The sequence below is a fragment of the Squalius cephalus genome, assembly GCF_949319135.1.
Source record: "Squalius cephalus genome assembly, chromosome: 6".
Lineage (NCBI taxonomy): Eukaryota > Metazoa > Chordata > Actinopteri > Cypriniformes > Leuciscidae > Squalius > Squalius cephalus.
Genome location: NC_137127.1, coordinates 43926882 through 43951170, shown reverse-complemented (window position 1 = coordinate 43951170; position 24289 = coordinate 43926882). Strand labels below are relative to the sequence as shown.

At 39.6% G+C, this 24289-nt stretch overlaps 1 protein-coding gene across 1 annotated transcript in view; it reads right to left on the bottom strand.

Moving 5' to 3' along the window:
• abcc5 (ATP-binding cassette, sub-family C (CFTR/MRP), member 5) overlaps nt 1–24289 on the bottom strand; it is a 37023-nt gene that overhangs the window by 5082 nt on the left and 7652 nt on the right. The window contains exons 3-24 of the mRNA XM_079874337.1: nt 19851–19999; nt 18938–19093; nt 17639–17783; nt 13983–14216; nt 13612–13785; nt 13381–13528; nt 12707–12855; nt 12504–12611; nt 11111–11464; nt 10942–11013; nt 10708–10832; nt 9868–9940; nt 8746–8949; nt 8504–8647; nt 7429–7525; nt 6532–6716; nt 5563–5709; nt 5332–5461; nt 4213–4495; nt 3892–4078; nt 2036–2125; nt 1753–1942 (exon numbers count right to left, since the gene is read on the bottom strand). Coding sequence (XP_079730463.1) covers nt 1753–1942; nt 2036–2125; nt 3892–4078; nt 4213–4495; nt 5332–5461; nt 5563–5709; nt 6532–6716; nt 7429–7525; nt 8504–8647; nt 8746–8949; nt 9868–9940; nt 10708–10832; nt 10942–11013; nt 11111–11464; nt 12504–12611; nt 12707–12855; nt 13381–13528; nt 13612–13785; nt 13983–14216; nt 17639–17783; nt 18938–19093; nt 19851–19999 — 3544 coding nt within the window. The remainder of the gene's footprint in view (nt 1–1752; nt 1943–2035; nt 2126–3891; nt 4079–4212; nt 4496–5331; nt 5462–5562; nt 5710–6531; nt 6717–7428; nt 7526–8503; nt 8648–8745; nt 8950–9867; nt 9941–10707; nt 10833–10941; nt 11014–11110; nt 11465–12503; nt 12612–12706; nt 12856–13380; nt 13529–13611; nt 13786–13982; nt 14217–17638; nt 17784–18937; nt 19094–19850; nt 20000–24289) is intronic.

Genomic DNA, 24289 nt, shown 5'->3' with positions numbered 1-24289 from the left:
GCGCCTGCTCTTAAAGGGAATGTGAGATCTGAGCTCTGATTGGTTATTTCACGTTACGCCCAAACCACACCTATGAGTAATGAAGCTACTTGTGAACATATGACAATTTTTGAAATGTTCCTACGATGATTTATAAAAATGATTCATAAAACACAACGCACACACACATTAATAAATTATTCTTTAATTATAAATATATACAGTATGTATATATATATATATATATATTAGAGGTGGGCATAGATTAATTTTTTTAATCTAGATTAATCTAGATTAATTTTGAAATTAATCTAGATTAATCTAGATTAAAATGGCTCATTTGAATTCTGCCGAAGGCATTCAGAATATGTGTGCTACCCAAATAATGACTATAAAAGTAAGTCTTTGAGAAAGGGTTTCTCAAGCCAGGTGGCGCATTAGACCAGGGGCTCATCTCCTGTTTCCAAAATGCATCACAAACTGCTTGAGAAAGCTGTTCTACTCATAGACTGTAAAGGTTACCGTCCATAGGCAACATTAGGTAGGCCTATGTTATTATCAACTACTATAGGCTATCAATTAGGGATGGGCGATATGGCCTAAAATCTATATTGTGATATACATTGCAGCCTCTTGCGATAACGATATACAGTATATTATAATAAAACCATTTCAGAACAGGTTACACAGACCCTGCTAAACAACTGCTAAATGTATTTTTTTTGAAAGGGTGTATGTAGTTTTGAGAACATATATTGTGCAAAACTGTAAGTATACAACATAATTTTGCAGATAAATAAAATGTAAGTACACTAGCTGCAGAGACTTAAGTAGGTCTAATGTTTATTATAGCTTTGAGCTTATGAAACCCCAAATTTAAAGTGATAATATTGTCTAACTGATGTCTTTTCAGTTAAAAAGAAACACAACAACGAATCTTAAAATCGGGCATAGACAGAGATTATGTGTTAACGTTACACCACTAAGATATATTGGAATGAGAATAATACGCGCGCGCTGGTATTCAGTGATATCATGTTTCGTTTTGAATTTGAGGTGGTAGAACGGATTAGTCGTGTGTTAACTTACCGAACCGTTACCCCACACACTCTGTCTATAGTTTGCTGCTGTTTGTCGGACGGCTTAAATCCGAACCAAGTCCAAATAATGGATGTTGCAGCTTTCACTTTCAGCCGTGTTTACTTAAGATGACGACGAATATGCGTTGCAGCCGGGTTTACCTCGCGGCCGCGGGTAGATTGCGTCATCATCTCCCAACCCAATTTGGGGAATAGATTAACGGCGATATTTTTTTTATCGCGCGATAAGAGTCTCGCGTTAACGCAGCGCGTTAACGCCGATAACGGCCCACCACTAATATATATATATATATATATATATGCACATATTTTTTAATCAGAAAATTATTCATATAATTAATAAATGATACAAAAATAAAGCAATTAAAACATTTTCTCATTAGCTCAATATTTACATTTTAATAAACAATGCTGGATTATTGTAATTACTGGTATATATGAGTACAAACACTTTGTACACATGCTCTTCAGTTGGCGTACGCACAAGAACATTTTCACTTCAGTTTTTGCCTTTATAAATCCTGATTTGTTCCTCACTTTTGACATAGGGTCAAAAGACTTTAGGATAAAATCCGATCGCACATGTGTTTTATAAATGAGGCCCCTGATTCAAAAAGTTACATTAAATTTAATATCGTAATTGTTGAGAAAAAACACCACAGAAGAGACTGACCTGAGCCTGTTCGTCCTACGATTCCGATCTTCTCTTTCGGTCGAATGGTGCAGGAGACTTTCTTCAGTATTAGTGGGAGGTTGTCTCTGTACCTCATCTCTGTTCCATCAAACACTATCTCACCCTCCTGGGGCCAGTCAGATGGAGGAGCCTTGTTTTTCACCCGCGCAGGGGCCTCCAGAGACAGAGACTAAGACAGAGAGAGGGGACAAAGCAAACGTTGATGAAAGATGAAAGTTTTAAAGTTGAAATTGTCAGTCAAAAAATGATGCAAGACAAGTACCTTGATGTAATGATGGATTCTCTCTACTGAAGTGAACCGCGCTTCGGTCTCAGAGGCCAAGCGAACAGTAAACTGGAATAATCCTGTAAGCTGTGAGAGATGAAAGAGATGTTCAGTAAAATCTGCTTCCTTTATACAATAGCTTCTGTTGTGTTAACTGACAATATGACCCTATTCAATCTCATTTGAGGCAAATAAATGTGTTCACATGTCAATCCTGTCTTATGCTGTTTCCACACTTGTTTTGATTGTTTGGTCCAAACTCGATTCTGATTCCCTTTCTATTTCACCACAGGTCCCTATTATTTGGCTCTAAACCACAGTGCATTTGCGTCATCAACATGAAGACCACCGTGAGTACTAGTGGCACCTGTTTACTAGGGTAGCTAGATAATTAATGACTCAGGAGGAGAAGGCGCTAAAAATGGAAAGCACCGTTCTCGCTTCACTTTTTTTTACTTAAATTTTGGCAGAAAAACGGAAGGGACAAATGCACAACATGCGTCTATCTGCCATTGGTGCAAAAAACAGTGGAGTTTCAATTTCTGCAGAAGCCAGCAGCAATGAGAAGTGTGCCGCTCTCCCTGCAGGGCATCCGTCCTGCTTGACATCAGTTAGTGGACGACCGCTATGGATTTTTTGATGCCCAGTGCCGATATCTTAAAGAGCAGGGTGGTCAATGGCCAATATAAAACTGATATATATCTTGCTGCAGGTCTTTTGCAGTCACTCAAGGGTTTTTCTGAACCTGCCTTCTCAGAAATCTGGTTGCAGCCGTTGATCGCTTCCTTTTTTCTGCCCCGTCCAGGAAGTGTAACCACTGTTCCTTTAACTTTGAACTAGCGAACTATGCTTCCAACGGTGTCTCTAGGAAAATTTTGTGACTTTGCTATCTTTTTGTATCCTGTTCCTTGTTTCTGAAGGGCAATGATATCTTCTCTTAACTTTTTGGACCATTCTTTTGACTTATTTCTAACAAGCAGTCAAACGTGACACTCAAACCTAGCCAGTTCAGATATTTAATGTGTTCTAGTTCAAGCACACCTGGTGCATCTAATGAAGCCCTTGATTAGTTGCATCAGTTGTGTTTGAAACAACACCTGTTTTGCAGATTCGTGCTGTTGTGAGGGATACTATTCAGGGGGTTGAATGATTTTGAGACTGCAAAAGTCATTTAAAAGCGATTTCAATACCGGCTAATAGCGGCTCCCTGATGCCCACAAATGATATACAATATAATTTCCCAACTATATTTTTTATACTATGTTTTCCTCACATCTCATTTTTGTTTTCTATCATCATGTCCCTTTAGGGGCTCCATATAATGCATCATTTCCTTTCCGAACATAGCATTCGGCTTCGGGCACATCCCTACTGTGGACACAAGATGAAGTTTGCTAGGTTTGTGGCAGTAAATATTTATGAGACACTCAAAGACTTTTTTAAATGATTTTAAAAATGTTTAAAATGAGTATTTACAAAATCTTGGCAGAATATAAAAAGTATTATAGCATTTGCTCTTCAGTAATTAGAAAGAACTGTACAAAGACAGAAAAGTAAAGAAAGACTGAGAAAAGGAGCTCCTGTACTGGGTTCTTAGGGCTGTCAAAATAAAAGTCCCACTTCCAACATCAGCCAATAAAATGATAATATCGGCAATGGCGATATTTCGGTCGACCACTATCATCAATTGTGTTTTACTTTTGGAAATTAGGCATTGTTGATTTCATAACTACAGCAAACAATATCCCAAGCCTGTTTTTAAGAGTTTCAAGAGTTATATTTTAAACCAAATGTCAAATGGTTGACACTGAAAGAGTCAAAAGATGAAAGACGTTTTGCACAATTTCCCTCACCTGTACAGCATAGGAAATGGCCAGGCCTGCGTATGCAGGAGGGATCTGGCCGTGCATGAGGACAATCATCAAAGCAGTTATGCTAATGAGAGCCACGCTAATCACATCCAGACGCACTGCCAGCCAGCGCATGGCACAGCTGAACAGATAGAAAGGAGCCTGGTTCTGATCCAGCAGCTCCTGATATCTGGGATAAAAGACACAAAGTGTATTAAGTGAGCTCACTGGAAGTCTTATCATAAACCTATCGTATAATGCTTACCGTAAAGAACATTAAAAGAAACAGTATAAAATGATGCAGAATGATATCCCAGCATTCACCTTTGAAGGAATTCGTCCTCTCTTCCATAAGCATGCACGGTGGTCAGGCCCTGAATGCTGGAGGCAACGTGGGACAGGAACGGTGACTGTGTGATGTTGTCTAATCGTTTGAGTTCTCGAATGAAGACTCGCGAAACCACGTGCAGCACCGTAAAGAGGATGACCAGCGGTCCTACTGCCACCAGGAACCAAGGGAACACGCTGCCAATCACACCCAGGCAGAAGAGCACCAGAATCACGTTCTGAATGAACATCTCAGCCTGGAACGGCAGACGTGTGTCCACTGAGAAGACAGGGAAGCGTTTAGAAATGTAAGACAGGTAAGAGAGTCTGATTATAGGGGCGTGTGATATGTATTGTCTACAATAATATCGTAATGTTTGTTCTAATGATGCGTCACTCACTTTGTAAAACACAAACAAAAACCGGCCTGCTTTCATTGCGTGATGTAAAATGGCCCCAAAATTCAATATAAGAGGCGAAATGGCCCCTTATGCCTTACATTTCTATTAGTGCTGTCAAATCGATTAATCGCGATTAATCTCATCTAACATAAAAGTTTGTTTATTTAATATTTGATCACAAATTTATATGTGTGTGTGTGTGTGTGTGTGTGTGTGTATATATATATATATATATATATATATTTATATTTATATATACACACACATTATATAAAAAAACTTTTATGTTAGATGCGATTAATCACGATTAATCGATTTGATGGCACTAATTTCTATATGATATAGTTTAGCACTATCACACAAGCGTGCTGATTTTCCTGAATATCACCAGCACGACTGCAAATGCGATGTTGATTTTATACAACAGTTTAATAAACAAAGTTAATATTGTGAGTTACATTTTAGTCACAATATTAACAATATTGTCTCTTTTTCCTCTATTTCTATTTGAGTCTCCGGGAAACACAGAGTGGAGTTTTGTTCCTGAATGAATCAGTGGATGTGTCCGAAATCGCCCCTACACAACAGGTCTAACACATTAACCAAAATATAATTATAGTTAAAATCCCAGAAAATACAGACATGTTATTTTTGGTCAATTTCGCACACCCCATTTTAAGATTATTAGACATTCTAACCCTCCAACAGTTCTCACCTTCATCCATGTCTTTGGAGAATCGGTTGAGGATGCGAGCCGTTGGCGTTGTGTCAAAAAATTTCATGGGACTACGAAGAATCTTCTGGAAAAGTTCGTCATGGAGCTTTGAGGAGGCACGCAGAGTACCCTAAAAAAAGAAGAAGATCCGAATGAAACATGGACCTCTCCCTCTGACAGCTTGGTATAGATGCTATAAAACCAACTACATGTAAAAATGTAAAATCTCACCTTGACAAACACGGTGCCTCTCAGGAGTTTGAGAAGGAGCATGATTCCCATAGACATGGTGTAGACACCAGCGTAGTGGTGCATCAGAGGGTTATCTCGCATACTCTCGCTCACGACTGAACTGTTCCCCACCTGCACTGTGGTGTTCTGTTGAGCAGGAAACCATAAGGCAATTATAGACACACAAATAGTTTTGCATTATATAGTAAAACATGTTAAAAGGATGATACTCGCTAATTAAATTTTGTTTCCAGAATCTATTTATATAGTTATCAAATTAATCAATGGCCTACTTAGGGGTGCGTATTGCCAAAGACTCATTAATACAATATTAATGTGGATTCACAGTATGGCATATATTTATTGTCTTAACTGTTAAAGACGGCTTGAAAACTTGTAATAGCCTTTTCTTCCCTATTGTTACGTAAATCCGAATGAAACAGCTTCTAGAACAAAAATAAAAAGTAGGGCGGCACTTGGTTTTGCCCATCAGGAATTGACTGGGATCCTTGTTGTTTGCACATTGGTGTAGAATTAATGTTAAAGATTACGAGGGCACATTAATTAAAAAAGATGTGCACCAATTAATCATTTACAGTAAACACTGCAATATTCAATTAAAAATAAGAAATGTCTATATAGAAATACTGTGATGAATATGAGGCAAAGATCAAGCTTATTACACCTAACCAGTAAAAAACCAAAGTGAAGGCTGAGCAGCTGTACTGAATTTTTTTTATAAAGTTTTAAATATCGATATTCAGTGTGATCAAAACAAATATAATTAGTCATTTGTGATTTGTAATTTCCAAAGTTTGACACACTAACAGTAACAGCTCCAGAAAGAAAAGACACAAACCAGCGGTAAAGGTCACAAGCACATCAAATATTTAAACACTTCTACTCTGGTCTCATGGAAATGAAGCCTTCTCGCAGTTCCTTTGCTCCAAACTGCCCAGTGTCTCTTACCCCGCTGCCCTGTTTGATCCAGTAGCTGAGCCACCAGTTGCTGAAGGCTATGCTGCCCACATTGACAATAAAGAGGGCCAGGATGAAGAGGAAGACGAGCCACCCTCCTAAAGCCTGGATGTACACTTTGTACACTTCACAGGGCACTGAGCCTTTCCCTCTCTCTTCCACCTGCATCAGCTGACCTGAAAGAAAAGCGACAGGAGTGAGGTAGATCATAAGGTTAAAAGGGTAAGCATGACTTAACGTGAGGCCTGATGGGAGGTTATGTAGAGCAGCGTTTCTCAACTGGTGGGTCGCAGAACCTGTGCGGTTCAAAGAAACAACAACAAACGTAACTATGTTTTTCTGATGCGAGACTTTTATTTTGAAAGACGTGTGTGAAAGACGCATTTAAGTAAAGAGTGCCTGATAAAAACGTGTAGTCCCGATTCAGTATCTGCGGTCAGACGAGTTGTTGTCAGGCTATATCTCAGTGTAATTATTTTAAAGTTATTTTTGTAACCTGTTAGAAAAAAAGTCTCTCACCTCACCTGTCATGTCAGCCGTTATACTGTGCTCTTCAATTGCACGTGCAAATGTGGCGGCGCTCGCTGTATATCTCTTCATTATAAATAAAGCGCAAAAGAAATTACAAGCATGTTGTTTCTGTAACCCCAAAATGCCACTATTTGTGCAATTTTGTATATTTTTAAATGACTTTGGTGGCTCATACCAACTTACTAACTTTATTGTATTAACAAAGTAGTTTGGGACTGCTATTTGTATTTTTTTAGGAATAAAAAATTGGGTCGCAGCTTAATAACCATGGGAAAATGTTGGTCCCATGGCCAAACCAGTTGAGAATCACTGACGTAGCGCACAGTATAATTTACGGTTTAACATGCTTATACTTACCATCATCCTGATTGACTGTTTTTTCTTTTTTGACAGATCCTGCTTTTTTGCTCTCTAAGGGTTTCTTCAGGGAACTCCCAGATTTCTTATTCGGAACCTGAGATGACACAAAATAACAGATTCGAGAACTCCCCCATGTGCAATGAGCAAGAACTGGTGGTTGAAAAAGAGCTGCGTAAACATTTAAAACTTCTCCTTTTAGAGTCATACGGCTTTGGAACGACATGAGGTAAATGAGGATGATGATTTTTGGTGAACTGTCTCTGAACTATTTCACCATCTTCCCTATTTCATCTGTTTCACATAAAACGGAACCTTTAAGGGATAGTTCACCCAAAAATTATACTTCTGTCTGTATGACTTTCTTTACTTTGTGGATTACAAAAGTAGCCTGGTAATACCAAACTCTGCTACTCCGCTTTGCTTCGTAGACAGAGTCTGGAAGGGCATTATTGAAAAGCGTTTTCTTTCTCGCGGGGGGGTGCGTGTCTGAAGTTTAAAATCATTGGTTACCCGTAAGCCAATCACATAACGTTTGGTTATGGCGTGTGTTATGTGTGTTATCTAACTTCCACTGTAAACACATGTATGATGCGAAAACAAAACCATCGAGCGAAATACCGGAGTGAACATGGCTGTGAACGACTTTTGCAGATTATGTGAAGTAAATCTACGCATCCACGGTACAATCAGCGTCTATGTCACGGCTCTCAGCCCGCCCTCTGTTCGTTGCTTGGCCGGCGGTTTTCAGGCCGGAGGAAAACGGGGAAAACGGTCGCTATCTCAGACTGAGTACAGAAGCGAAATGAAATTGAGCGGAAGTACGAAGTCTGACGTAGTCAGGCTATTACAAAAGACAATATTTGAAGAATGTTTTAGATGTTTTGTCCATTTATTGAAATACTGTATAAAGGCTAAAATGTAAGCCTTTATTGCTTGAAACTCAAATCAACTATCATCAAACATCATTGGTTCTTGCACATCATGCGACCAAACGCCATGAGGTTAGTTACAACATGGGGGCGAGTAAATGATGATAGAGTTTTCATTTTTGGCTGATTAAAGAGATACTGACCTCAATGATGTGTGTTTCTCCCAGTTGAAGGGTGTTAAACATGGCGGCGTAGTCTCCATTCACATTCATCAGGTCCTCATGGCTGCCTTGCTCTGTGATGCTGCCGTCACGCATGACGATCACGTCATCACAGTCCACCAGATACTGATAACAGAAACGTCCATTACCGTACGCTGTGATCGTAATCCAGTGCTTACATGGTTAAAAGATCTCACATGACGGGGCATGACATTGTAACGTACCTGTAGCTGGTGAGTGACAAAGATGACGGTCTTGCCACGCAGCTGCTTCTTAATGGCGTTGTTAAAGATGTGATTTCCGACATGAGCATCCAGAGCACTTAAAGGGTCATCAAGAATGTAAATGTCCCGGTTGCTGTATAAAGCTCGCGCCAGGCTTACCCGCTGACGCTGACCGCCGCTCAGGTTGGCACCACGTTCACCAATCTGACAGAGAGAATCACACCACGTATAAAACATTGGCCCTGATTATAGGCTCATTATAGATGAGAATTTAGTGTATGTTTCAGTTTGTAGCTCAGGTCTAAGAGTATCTCTGCTGATTAGTGATGCACCAATATATATTTTTTTTTTTTACTGAAACACCTGAACCATCAGTTAGCCGAAAACCAAAAGTAAAGTTGATTTAATAATCAATGCATTAATCAAATGTATTTAATACTCAATATTCATATATAAACATTTAAATTGCACATAAGGCACAGTTTCTATATCAAAGTTTTGCTTATATAATTATGTTTTTACTCCTATTCATTGTTGAAATAAATACAACGGTGGCTAGACATATGTATTCAAATTTATTTATTTATTCAAATATACATAAATAATAAAGACATCACTAACAGGTTAAATAAAAATATAATTAATATGTGATACAGTGCATATATTTAGCAAAATGCTCCTCTCTAAGAGTTTTTTTCTAGCTGAGAACATTGAATGGCTTATTTTGAGGCAAATGCAATGTTACATTTTATTGACATCTTTCCACAGTTGAAACACTGACTGAGCGATTACATGAGACAGTTGTACTCTATCTTTCAACATACCTTCTGATGTTCATTCATGTTTTTTGTGCTAAAACTAGTAAAAAGGAAGAGATGATCAGTTCACACGTTGCTTGAACTGATGCGGCTACAGCGATCTCTCCCAGCACATTAAAGAGTAACAAAACTACATTTATTGTTTGAATTTTGTGATATTTAAAGAATCTGAAAGCTGAGACCGTTTCATATCAATAGTAGCAAAGCGCGAAAGCTTACTGCGATTATTGAATGCGAGTTTTTGAGTATTCTAACTCAAATTTGGGTGCATCACTACTGTTGGTTATTCTGTAGGATGTGTTACCTCAGTCAGGTCAGAACAAGGGAGGATGGCCAAGTCTGGTCTCAAGCAGCAAGCACTCAGAACAGCCTGATACCTGCAGGAGACATATCAAAGAGACAGGAGGATAAAATATGATCACGCGTTAAGGTAAAACATCAAGCAAGGTGCCATTACATCTTTAATACGTTGACTATATTTCATCAGGAGGCGTATGGAGGCTGTTTAATGACAAAGAACAAGTGTTCAAGGTTGTCTGTGCTCATTTTATCTCTATGCTGAGTCACACACCGCCTGCAGATCCTTTTTACTTGCTCAGCCCTCTAGTCTACTTCACGCTGACTCAAACACATTATTCATTACATTGCTGTAGTGCAGCCGTCTGGCTGGCAAACCAAAAAGTACTGACGTGTTTCACAAAAAAAGGCCCCGATACACAAGCGAAATTGAAGAACAAACTGGTATAAAAACTGCCAAAACGAAGTTTGTTTGTTTCAAAACATCTTAACAAAGCAGACTTTCCAGAAAAGTTTGCTCTGGGTGGTAAACACCTATGAACTACCATTGGTCTGTGGTGATTATGTAATAGGTGTGGCTCCGCTTTCTTTGACATGAACATCTTCTCTGGCTCATTTCTTCTGCTTCATGCTTTCTGAACTGCTGTTTTCTCACAGCTATCATTTTTGTTGTGTTCATTCTGTTATTATTAGCGCTCTTCACAGTGTGGGCGGCGTCGGGATGTTCGCTAACAGTATAGTGTTGCAAAGGTGTTTCTGACTTTTTTTTCCCCTAAGCGAAGAACAAAAAAGAACTGTACTGCGCGTGTATCAGGACCTTTGCACTCTCCTTTTATTTGGTGCTCACCTCTCTTCCTCCATTTCCTTGCCAAACAGGATATTGTCACGGAAGGATGCATTGAGAATCCAGGCCTGTTGTGCAACATACGCGAAATCTCCATCAACAGCAACAGTCCCCTCTAAAAGAGTCATCTGGGATACACACACAACAGTGGATCTGAGGATTCTATGAACACATCTAATGGATCAATGAAAGACAGCTGCCCTTTTTTACTCTTCAAATCAGACAATAAACGCTCACCTGGCCAAGAATGGCAGAGATGAGAGATGTTTTGCCACTTCCCACACTGCCACACACACCGACCAGCTTCCCCTAAAGATTCAAACACACGGATGATTATTAGTATGATTATTCCTTGTCATCTTGACCATTATAAATCAATCAAATTAGCATTTAGAAAGGAAAAGACCTTTTGTATAGTGAGATCGACGCAGTGAAGAGTTCTCTGCAGCCGTTGGCTGATGGTCGGCACTTGAAGGGTGTGGTCTTCAGGACTGGACGCCATGTCTCCAGACACATCATGCAACAGCTGGCCATGCGTCTCCTCTTCCAACATCACGTGATGTTTCGGGTCGTCGCGCTGCCGACGCTTCTTGCGACACCCTCTCATTCCGAGGCCTATATAGGGTGTACCACGGGGCGAAGGCTGGGCGCTGTGACCCCCCGTTTCCCAAGCCAAACTGGCACCAGTCATCTCTACTGCAACGGAGGGATTGCTTGGCTGCTCACGGATCATCTTGACCTCGGCCATCAGGAGCAAACTCTGAAAATGAAGAAACAAAGAGAAAACACACTCAATTTATAACATTTACAGGTGCTAAATTTAACACAGAGCCTTTTTGTCTTTCTTGTTGCTTTTAAACTATTTAATTCAACTGAAGATTCTTAAATCATGTCTGCATATTTTTCACTTTCAGGGAAAATGTTTCTTAAATAAAAACTGAAAGCTTAACGATGGTGACGTTGAAATAGTTTGTCTATAGACTACATTTGGCTTTTTACTTTTGGTGATTGTATTTAGGCTTCAAAATTAATTTGTGAGGATTATCATGATTGAACAAAACATGTAAAAATCATAAACTGTTGGTCAGAGAGCTTATTTTCTGCAATAATCCAAAAGCCAATGGAAAAATCCAGTGTGATGCTAACTTCCAGGTTGGCCTATAAAAATACATAATCACTGCAGTGCTCTATTGTTACGTGTTTGATTCTGGCACAAAAATCCAAACAAGGTGGAAGAGAGTCTTATCCAGATGCATGAAGCTGAGATGTTTGGCGAACACAAGTTCAACAACTCTCATCAGGCTTTTTTTCTGTTCTAAACAACTAAACCCAATTTTTTTTGTAGTTATTAAAAAATGTACTCTTTGTTGTGTCCACTTTCATTTTATTACTCTAACATCTTCCTAAAATCACTGTTTTATGACTGTATCTCCAACACTTTTGATATGAAAGCTGTGCCGCAGATTATGACTTTATGTGATTTTTGTATTCTGACATTGAAATTATAAAGAGACACAACAAAGATATAATCTGCGTGATGAGGGTGAACTGGGTAGCAACTAGAGCTTCTCAATGTGGCACTATTCTGACAAGAACAGCCCCATTCCCATCTTATTCAGCCAAATCCCCAAGATCCTCCACCTGGACCAAATCAAACACACCTGAATGATACCACCTGCTCCAACACCTGGATTTACAGGTGGTGCCTTGATAACAGTAGGCAAAACACACACTAAAGGACAGAGAAAATCTTGACAGAGGTGAAAGTAACTATTTGTAGAAAGGCACAGAAAGCTCACCTTGAACCTATCAATGGCGACAGATGCCTCCGAGAGTGATTTGACAGAAAATGGGGTGACCTTCAAGGCAAAGGTCATGGAATTGAAAACAGTGACGACAGTAAATGCCTGGACAAAAAAAAAAAAGAAGTAAAGAGTCAATGCATGAGTTCATTAATACTGTGGTAAATGACTACACTTCAAAACAAGCAATGTAACCCTACCTGTGCAGCGGTAAGGTCATAACCTAGCAACATGTGGGTGGAGAATGTTGCCACGCTGGCAATCACCACGACGATAGGCGCCACGCCAACTGTGATGCTCTGAAAATATCCTGTTTTTTCCAAGATCTGACGCTCCTCCTCTCTAATTCCTGTTTGAAGGTACGCAATGATTAGCAAAAATGTGTGCATAGAAATGAGTGAAACCAGGGTTATTATCATTAACCAAAACAAAACAATAAAAAATCATTACTTGAAATAAAATATACAAAAACTAGTGTACATTTCTCATTTATGTTTAGTTTAACTTGAAGTACTAAACTAACTAAAACTAAAATTTTATAAAAACTACATGAAAACTTCAAACAAATTTAAATGTAAACAGAACACTAACTAATTCAAAAGACTAACAAAAATTATAATAGTATATCAATGATACAAATAACATAAAAAAATAACACTAAGCCAAATACAAGTTTAAAAAAATCAATGACACTAAAATATAGATATATTTTTTTTTAAATCAAAAACTAATAAAAATGACAAAACAGAATACTAGAATTAAAACAGAAAATATTCAAACAAATCTAATTAAAAATATATATAAAAAACTATAATGGTAAATCAATGATATTAAAAGTCAGCCAAATACACAAGCCAAAAAAAACCCAACTTACTTCGTACAGCTTGTGAGAACGCCTTAACCCAGGCATACATCTTAATGAACTTGATGTAGTTCAGAATCTCATTCATCTTCTGAACACGCTGGTCAGTCACGGCTACTCCCTTCCTCCTGAAGTATGCCGTCAGCCTGGAGCTAAACATCTACCGGCACAGGAAAAACAGTGGCATTATAACAGAAACTCCCAGTGGTAAAACCACGAGAAAGCAGGAACCGAAAAACTCACCATGGTCGGGTAGAAGAGGATGAAAACGGCAGAGCCCAGCAGAGAAGTCGGCCCCAGTACAGATAAGTTGTATCCCATTCCCAGCACGGCCACCAGGGGGCCTCCAGCCAACAGGCTGCCCACCACAGCGGCTTCAAACATGCGCTGCCCATCACTCGAGCACATATTGATCAGCTAAAGAGAAAAGCAACACGTACATTGGCAAGATGTGCGACGTATACCACCGTAAAATATATTTGCGGGCATCACCTTCTTTTTCTTTCACTCTTCATCTCTTCACCATTCAACACCCTAGGATATCTGCTCCTAACCTTCCTAAATGTCCAATTCATTAATGCGAAAAACTCCTCGTCTGTCCCTCAACACCGTACCTGTCCCATGCTCTTCTCCCGGAGGCTGCGCAGACGCAGTATCTTGTGGAAGGCCATGGTCAGGACGGCTCCGCGCAGACGGGTGCCGGTGCGGTAGTTCAGCCCCCAGGTGAGGGCGAGGGACCAGGAGCGAATCAGCTCGGTGGCCAAGAGGCCCAACACCAACAGCAGGCCGTAGGGCAGGTCGGGTTCGCTCTTCTGCGTGTACTCCAGTAACCGCCTCACCACAAACGCCTGGGGAGAGGGAGGACGAGCAAGGGGGCGACAGGACACAGCAGGCGTGACTGAGGATACAAACATACGATTGCACCACACCACCGCGACATTTACAGTTCGACAACATTTTGTGACCTTCCTCATCATAAAACACCTGGCATTACTACGTCATTCGGCATAAAAAGGTGAAGAGATGCAGATCATTGTATGCTACGTGTGGGACTTCATCATAATCACTGGAGCAACTTGTACTGAGAGACAATGTCAAGCCTGTGTTCTAATAGTTTACCTTATTTGGCCCTTTTCTCTAGCCTTTGGAAAAGAACAAGAGAGACAATGATAGTACCATTTGTGCGATACATTGTACTTTAGCAAAGTGAATCATGGACATAATGCCCCTTGTTTGTGGATTCAAAGACTTTTTACCTACAGTCACATCAGGTTGGGGGTACAGGATGGAGACGTACTTTTGTTTTAACACCTGAAAATTAATATCAATTATATCAATCGTTAGTAGCAGAGTGTGCGGAAGCACAAAACACAGAAAACTTTTAACAGCTGACACAGTCCATACGAGCACACACACACACACACACAGTCGCACACACACACACTGTTCTCTAATATCATGCACATATGCAGTCAAGGATATGCACACATAAACTGGGAATACGGGCAAACCCATGTGGTTCAACACAGCTGCTTGCTTTTATTAATGAAACCTTGAATATTTAACCTTGAAAGTTGAAACATTCAGCAGTTTAAAGATTTACAAAGATGTCTGAGCAACAAAAAAAAACATGGATCAGGCAAATCAATACTTGTGAGAGAAAAAACAAAAGACATTGTTTCATAAAAGTATGATTTCAGATATAATGTCAAAAGAAAAAGCACTTCTAGTTCTTTGAGAGTCCATCTGCGAGTCGTCATCACTTAAAAGCTGTCCCATTTACTTTTAATCGAGGTTAGTGGGGCAGCGATCCCTCCCTGAATGACGTACATCTTACGAGACCCATTTACACCACACAGTTGCCCAAAAAGGTGTCCATGAAATTGGTCAAAAATCCAGCAACATATTGAGGACAAAACGGTGTGGGTCTGAAAACTGCCTGTACGCCCATGGATCTCTCAAACTTGAGAGCGTTTCAGTCCAAAACAAGAAACCCCAGCAATACAAAAAAAAACCCCACAAGTCCGTTTTCCATTGAGCAAAGGAGCTGGCATATGGGACAGATATCTGGAGAAGTCTGAATCAATTGTCCATTGGCACAAAATCTTGCCCACATTTGTCATCGGACATACATTGCACAGTTCCAAACACATGAGATGCGAATAATTACAGAGATCAAATAAGAGAGGGGAAACGGAAAGAAAGAGAGAGAAGGGCAGCAAACAGCATTAACTCTTGATCCAGCCCTGCATAAGAAACATGCCCTTACCTCCCAGGAATCCTCACCGGCTCTGCCTGCCGTATGCTCTCCCCGCAGGTTAAATGGACACCCTGTGGAGTCTAAAGAATAGCCTCTGTCACATGTCACACACATGGGGACCCAGCGACCTCTGACCCCTAACTCCAATCTGAACCCCCACCCACTCCCATAGACACCCACCTTCCTTTACAAACCACCCCTGACCTCAGTCATCAGAGCAAGGACAGGTATCTCTTCAAGGAGATGTTCTACGGGGAGTTGCTAAATATAGACAACAGGGAGAAAAAGTCAGTTGATGATTAAACAGATTGAAATCCAAGCATTTTGATAAGCCCGATTTTCTCCAAAAGATTGAAGGAGACAGAGCCTTGCTGTGTCGCCCTTGGTGGGACAGTGACAGAAGCTCTCCTTGAAGAATATGTTAGCCTATCCTCCTGTCCTAAGGAGATTCCTCTCTAGACTACGCTTGTGCTACATGCAATGCCCCTAAACTTAAGTTATACCCCAAATCTATCATTTCATAGCGGGCCATAAGAACAGATACTTTCCTTATTATCTACACGATGATGATAATAGCACCACATATATAAAACACCTGGTACCTGGAAGGCAACAGACAAACAGAAACTTTCACAGGCATAGAGCAGCAGTTTTTTTAACAGGTGTAATCAATTTGTTGTTGTTGTTTTTGGAGCTGAAACTCTTGGAACTGTAAGTGATGACTAAGCTCCGAGTCATTTATCTTTAACTTTCTTCAAATTACCGGACGGTTAAGATTAATATCATTTGGCCTTAACTATCAGACTTGATTAAAGGTGAAGGGTGTCACTTCTACACAACTGGCAGCACCAAGCAGAACTGAAAAATACTTTAGTCCCGCCTCTAACTTAAACCAAAAAGTCTATTATTGGCCACCCACTTTTTTAGCAGTGTTTGTTCTGGAAGTGTTTTTCCATTCATTTTTCCCATAGGGATTTTTAAAAAACGTTTTTGTGACCCGAAACAACCAGCTATGAGATGATACACAACATTACAAAGGTACAAGACTGTAAACTTTAAAGCTTTAGTAAAGGAAAGAGCTACAATCACATGAAGCACTGCGAATGACAATCAAATTTAAAATGATTAATTTCAAGTTATTGATTATATCTAGAGAAACCATATATTTTAAGTTATATACATTGGACAGCATAGCGAAATCGACTCAATTACATCATTCGATGTGTTTCATGGGAGTGGGCATTCCCTGCAAGAGGTTTAGGCGCAATTTGCTCACCGAAACTCTCTGATTGGTGGAATTTTCTGTACAGCATCATGGGTAATGTAGTTTTTCACCACAAATTAAGATGTTAAACAATTATTATTTAAAAACTGAAATAATGCGAACGGATGGCTAAAAAGCATATACAATCAGAGCTCACAGTAGGTCTGTCTTTAAAGGTTTATAAGTTATTGTTTCTACCGACCGTTCCACTCTATTGGATGAGCTAATGTCGGTACGTCCGGCTGGGCAGCTCAAAAAGATTTGCAGGTCCATTTGGTGCCGTTAGTGGCGTAGAAATGACATACTTGAATAATATTACACCGTAACCTCTCGATTATTAAAGTTTTATGACGAGAAAGTCTAACTATTTGGCAAAAAGGAGCGGAAAAGTTGTAATACTCTTTTGGTGTTGGCACAAGTCATCATTAAGGCACTTTATAAATAGCACTAATTGTCAAATGAACTGATAAAATGGTTTTAGGAGCCACACTGGAAACATCACAGATGTCAAGCAGATCAGTTCTGATGCCCAGTGACAATGTAACACAGTAACACCTTCAATTCCCCATCTGAACACTCACCTGAGCATTTGAGGGGGGGCAGGTATTTGATAGGTGGATCTACAAAGCTAATAATACACAGATAGACAGATAGAGAAAGATAGAGCAAGAGTGGGAGAGATAGACAGAGGGAGAAGAAGAAAAGACACCAGAAAGACACAACAGAGCTTAGATGGTGTTACTTACTGGGCCACTGAAGCCTGCGAGTTGAGTAACCATGAGGCAGAGGATGGACAGCAGCAGACGCGTGCGGCAAAAATGCCAGACCACACGACGAAGAGACGCCCCCTCCCCTCGTGTCCTGATTTCTTCATCCCACAACCCGGCCAGCCTGTGGAAATGAAGGTGTTCATATGTAACGCGTCTACCAATGACATCAGGCCTGGCTCCAGGTCCATTTAGCACTAACAAAAGTGCCAAGAAGTACCACTGCAAAACCATTTGATTTGACAGTGTCAAGTTACATTAGACAATAAAAAAAGTTTATAAACAATGTTACTTAACGTATCATTTACCTCATTAGTCAATTAAAAAAATAACTCTAGAGAGAAGCATTTTGCTAAATAAATGCACTATATTACATATTCATTATATTTTTACTTAACTTGTTGGTGATGTCTTGATTATTTAATGTTTATTTGAATAAATCTTCCATTAAAAAAAGTTTCTATGACAGTCACAATTTAGATATCTAGTTCAGTCATGAAACTTTAGATGGCGCATGCTGATAAGTCCTTTACTTGCAATCTGCCAGCAATCACACTATTACCACATGACACAAGCTGATTGGCCTCTGCTGATTCTGCAAATGATATTGCTTGCTCAACTTAGAATAGTCTGGTTCAGTGTTCGTTGTAGGCATGTTCCTACATGTTCAGAGTTCCTCTGAAACCCTCCACCTCCCCCAGCTCCACCTGCCTAAATCGGCTACGGGATTTATGTATGCATATACATGCAACAGCAGCATATCTTGCATGCAAGCATGCGTAACAGATCTAGTCTGCCCAGACCAAATACATTACCACTGACATGCTGATTAAAATGTTCAAATTACTTGAGAGTTTTCATGTCTGAAATGTTTATATTTCAACAGGTAGAATCTTAATTATGTCATTAAACATACCAAAAAAAACCTAATTGTTATGTGAAATTTAAATGTTTGTTACAGCTCACAACTGAATACATAGCAACTGAACTTAATAATTAGGACTCTGTTGTTAACTTTAATCTTAGATATGCATCAACTGACAGGGTCCCCTGTATAGTTTACAGCTTTAGTTAAGAGAGATTTTGTTTCTTAACAAGTTGACATGTACTGATTGATGTTGAATCAAATACCCAGCCCTACTGTATCTATGGTATTGGTACCATGGTATAACCACTTTGGTAACACCAGAGTACTATATGAAGAGGTTGCCCCTGCTAGGCCTGAATAACATATATTTTAGTTGGATGAGTGCTTTGATGGGACATATCAGTACTGACCTGCGACGATTGGTCTCACAACTCTCGAACTGTGACACAGCCCATATATCCTCCAGAAACAGCTGACCCTTCTTATGGGCCAGCATAGCCAATGAGGTCAACCAATTAAATGTCATAAAAGAGAAGAGGCCGGCGTTGTCCACTGGATGTTGATACCTGTGATGACAATGAGAAACAGACAAGAGACATGGATTAGTCCCTAATCTGCACTTTTTTATTACCAATTTTATTAGGGCCACCCAGTGTGAGTCCTATGTGCCTTTCTCAGGGACACAGTGTTTATACAGTATACACAATCTATTCTCGTGAAACTATATTTGAACTGAATCATTGCACCATGACATTTTAAAAGAGCTTTTTATCCAAATGTTGCTTTTGTTGAAATTCAACAAGGAAGTCTATACTGTGCTCTCTCATCTCCTGTGTCTAATTTTGGAGCATGAAACCACGTAACTTGCATCAAACCTCAATGGTGATTTGCACTCAAGAATCAAAAAGTTAATTTTCTATTCTAAGATTCTTCAGTGCTAATCACTATTGAGACTTGAAATTAGCATTATGGTTTCACTTTATGTAGTAGTTTCTAAAATTGCTAAATTCTGTTACTCTCCCTTTATAAATAGTCGATATTTCAGAAAGTTTGAGAACATTTGCGCAAACAAAAGCTAGTTTATTTTACAATTGTTCGGTTCAGTTGTTTTTGCCCAGTCTAAACTTAATATTTTACAAATAAGATAAGATAAGGTTTAAATAATTCGTTTTCTTGGCTATGATTTATGTGGTGTCTTTATGTAACTATAACGTCTATTGGCATCCCCTTTCTTAGGTTTACTGAGCTTTTAACATTTGAAAGACTGACTTTCAAAAGCATTTAGAAACGGACAGTGTTACCATTCAGTAACTTAGTACGTACTTGCTGGTGGAGCGGATGGGCTTGAGCACACCGACACTGTGGTGGTATTTGCTTCTCCCGACTTCGTCCTCCAACTCTTTTGCGTCAGCTGCATTGCCGCCATCCAATGAGAGGCCGCCCTCAGCTCTCGCTGCCGTTTCAAAAGCATCCTGGGAAAAACGTCAGTAGATCAGGTGTTTATCTTCCAGTTTTTTTGTTTGTTGTTTTTTTAAATGCATTCATTGCATTTCAGCACTTTTCCATGGAAAGATGCGACAATGCAAAAACATTATGACAGGAAATGAAAGAAGACCTGTTTGTCAGCATGTATTGGGCAAGATCAAATAGCATCAGCGGAAAAAAAAAAAACAGAGGAAGGAAACCAGTCAGACTCCTGAAACCATGCAACACATAACGTCCAATAATTCCTAGGGTAAAAACCACCTCAGTATGGGAAGGAACCTCCAGTCTCGTGCTGCACACGGCTTTAAACACAGACAGCTGACGAAGACCATAATTGTTTACACATGTTTAATGTCATGTGTTTTGGCTCAACAAATTACTGCCAAAATAGTTTAGAAGACTGTTTAAGGCATGACACTACAGGTGAATAGAGTAAAAATGTTAACAAAGAGACATCACCATACTTTCCCCAGCTGATTAATCAGTACATTTACACAACTGTTTTGTATTATAAGTTTTGTTAAATGTTATGTTTAAAGTCATTAAAAACTTAAGTTGTGATAGGGCAGGACTTTGGATGGTTGTGGTTTGCTATTGGTCGATGTCATGTGAGTGACAGGTTGTTCCTCACACCAATAAACACATCATCAGAGAAAAGAAGACATGTCGCTGCAAGAGGGAGGGGAAGTTATTTTGATAACTTATTCTATAAAAAATATTCCATAAAAAAGAACAAGAATTGTCCATTTAGATTTCATGGTGTCTTTAAACGTGGAAATGAGGCATTATGAAATTAGATACGCATTCATTAAGATAGGTTTAATTTTGTTTACATAATCTTTAGGAGATAAAGATTTTTACAGAGGGGGTTTTGGATATTTCTTTTTATCACTTTTATCACATAAACAGCCAGAAAAAAACAAAAAAAACATTTTAACCATATTTTATATAAATAAATATATAATCAGGCGAATGAAAAAAAATGCAAACTGAAATCTACAGACGCAAATAGATCAAGTGTAATACTATAAACACTTAAATGTGTATTTTGGATGTTTTCTTTTCACTAGTCTGAAATAAGGCATGTTATGGAAGCAAAATAGCCTAAAATTTCAAAACTGACCAGTGCAAGAAAAAATAGTGTCTGTAGCCTGTAGTGTCTAGCCTTAATCAAATGTACTTGACCCCACGTGCAATTACACACTGTGACACGTGCCAATGACCACTCTAATAAAACATATTTTATTACAGGCCAGACAACAATAAAGTGTGTGCTGCCCGCAGCCAGCTGAGACAACAGCCTATTATATGGGCCGTTGCCCTTGGTGACGAGCACTGTGGCGTATTCTGCTGACATCCAGGCTAAGTGTTCTGAGCAGGCAGAGTGTGTGTCTGTTTATACGTGTGTGTAAGCAAAGGCAGACGCTAAAATCTTTTAAAACCCAGGGAGGCAGAAAAAGCCAGCCGGATTAGCCCTCTAAAGGGAACAGCATGTACTTTAAAGCCTCACAGGATGGGAATCTTCAAACACCGCTAGTGATATCATCAAACAAACTACGCTCAACTGAAGTCAGCTACTAATCTACAACAATCTACCATAAAGAGAAAAAAAAAAAAAAAAAATTATATATATATATATATATATATATATATATATATATATATATATATATATGGTAACACTTTACAATAAGATTTCATTTGTTAAAGGGATAGTTCACTTTGAAATTAAATGTTGGTATGTTTTAGCTTACCTCAAGGGCATCTAAGATGTAGGTGTCTTTGTTTCCGCAGTAGTTTCAATTTTGATATTTTTAGGTCAAACCGTTCTTGTCTGTCAGTCGTATAATGCAGGTCTGTGGTCACCACCTCAAAGAGCATGCACAGAGAAGTCCAAATTAAACAATTCCCCATCGTAAGTACACATTGATGGCCTAAGACACGAAACGAGCGGTTTGTGTGAGAAAACGAACAGTATTTATATCGTTTTTACCTCTTATACACTTTCCGGCGCTTGCGCAGACTAAGCCAGAACGCGTGCACACGTCACACACCAGGAAGCGCGCGCGCCCTCAGATCACTTGGACGTGGTTGTGTAGAGGTAAAAACGATATAAATACTGTTCGTTTTCTCACACAAACCGCTCGTTCGTGTCTTAGGCCATCAATGTGTGCTTACGATGGGGAATTGTTTAATTTGGACTCTGTGCACGCTCTTTGAGGTGGTGACCACAGACCTGCATTATATGACTGACAGACAAGAACGGTTTGACCTAAAAATATCAAAATTGAAACTACTGCGGAAACAAAGACACCTACATCTTAGATGCCCTTGAGGTAAGCTAAAACATACCAAAATTTAATTTCAAAGTGAACTATCCCTTTAACATTAGTTAATATATATAGACATCACCAAGAACAGAACACACAGGCAGGGAAAACTGACTGAACCAATAGCCAAACAGCCATTTTTGCATTGTTTCAGGATACTCTTGTACATAATGCATCCTTCATCTTATTGAATGTTTCATGGTTTTCAACAGTAAATACAAATGAACACATTCCCTGCCAGCGTTGCCAGCCAGCGCAATCATTTTTGACCATTTTCACAAAACTTACATGATCCCCAGTGTATTTTGTTGTATGAATATCTAAACATGCAATATATCAAAAGAAAGAACTGCTTTTAAACAAGCAAACAAACCAAAACATTATTCTTCATGCATTCTTTTTTTTCTTTTACGCTTGCGGCTTGAATGTGGGTATGTTCATAAAAAAAAAGAAAAAAAAAGAAGCAATTTTTAGCATTTTTGTCAAAGACTACGCCAGGATCGGATTCTGAATGATGATCAAAACATGGATGGAGTAGATCGAGTCCATCAAAGCTTCACAGTCCAATGCCTCGTCCTGGGTCGACATTTCATTCAGGAACATTAGGTAGTTTTGATTTATATGCCGTTTAATATTTGATGATCGTGTTATTTTACATGTGTATAAGCAATGCTTCTATCGCTTGTTTCTGCTGCTTCTTCACCTGTGTTTTGATCCGGAGATTCTGTACTCTTTCTGAAGATGTGTAATAGCGCCCCTACCATATAACTGTGAAAACATGGATTGCCGGAAAATTCTGTCAATGACGGGGAAGAGCTGTGGCATTAATTACGGAAAATTTCTTCAATGGCGGGGAAAGAGTTAAGACAATGGAATAAGTATAGTTATTCCAGTATAGTTATATAAAGAAAACTTTTTAAAAATCTCCTCTTGCCACAGTGAATTAATGGGGGTCCAATTTAAGTAAAATGCATTTTTCTATAATCAACTGCTTTTGAGCAGGCTGCACGATTTGGAGGAAAAAATATCTAATTGCAATATTCTAGTCACGAGGTGTGTGGCTTTAACAAAGCACACGACGATGGAGAGTTCACAATAGTTATTTTTATTAAAGAAAATACAACAAAAACATGCAGGAGAATAACTAGGAAATAACTTACAACCACAACACATAAATGCAAACGAGATTGAACACTGAACAGAAATGGCTTAATTACATGGGGAGAGGTAATCAGCTGAACAGAAACAGGAGTGTGGAACTAATTAACAACCAAGGAAACTAACTAGGAAAACAGAACAGGTAAACAGGAACAAGGAGAATAACAACAAGACACAAGAAACTAAACAAAACCCTGACATTAAGTCAAGTCCTCACGCAGTAAATATAATAGTCCAACTGAGGAGGGATGGAGGGAATGTGGGGGCTCAGGAGGAGGACGTGGAGCAGGTGAATGGCAGGAATCTGGAGGACATGACGGCAGGAGAGACCAAGGCGGAGATGATGGTGGGAGATGGTGGAGGAAGAGCCAGGTGGGAACCCAGAGCACAGCCAGGATGATAGACCACGGCGGAGTCGAGAGAGGGAGGAGCCATGGTGGAGACTAGGCTGACGAAACTAGGGTGATGATGGACGGAGACGGAGCCGAAGGAAATGGAGCCGACGAGACCATGCGACATCGATGACTCTAGGACAGAGGTGGAGCTGCAGCAATGAGCATCAATGTGGAGAGATGGGTGCCAGAGTGGACTGAGCCGAGGTGGAGCGATGAGCCGAGGTGGAGCGATGGGTGCCAGAGTGGACTGAGCCGAGGTGGAGCGATGAGCCGAGGTGGAGCGATGAGCCGAGGTGGAGCGATGGGTGCCAGAGTGGACTGAGCCAAGGTGGAGCAATGGGTGCCGCGGACTGAGCCGAAGTAAAGCCAGGGTGCCAGTGGACTGAACCGAGGT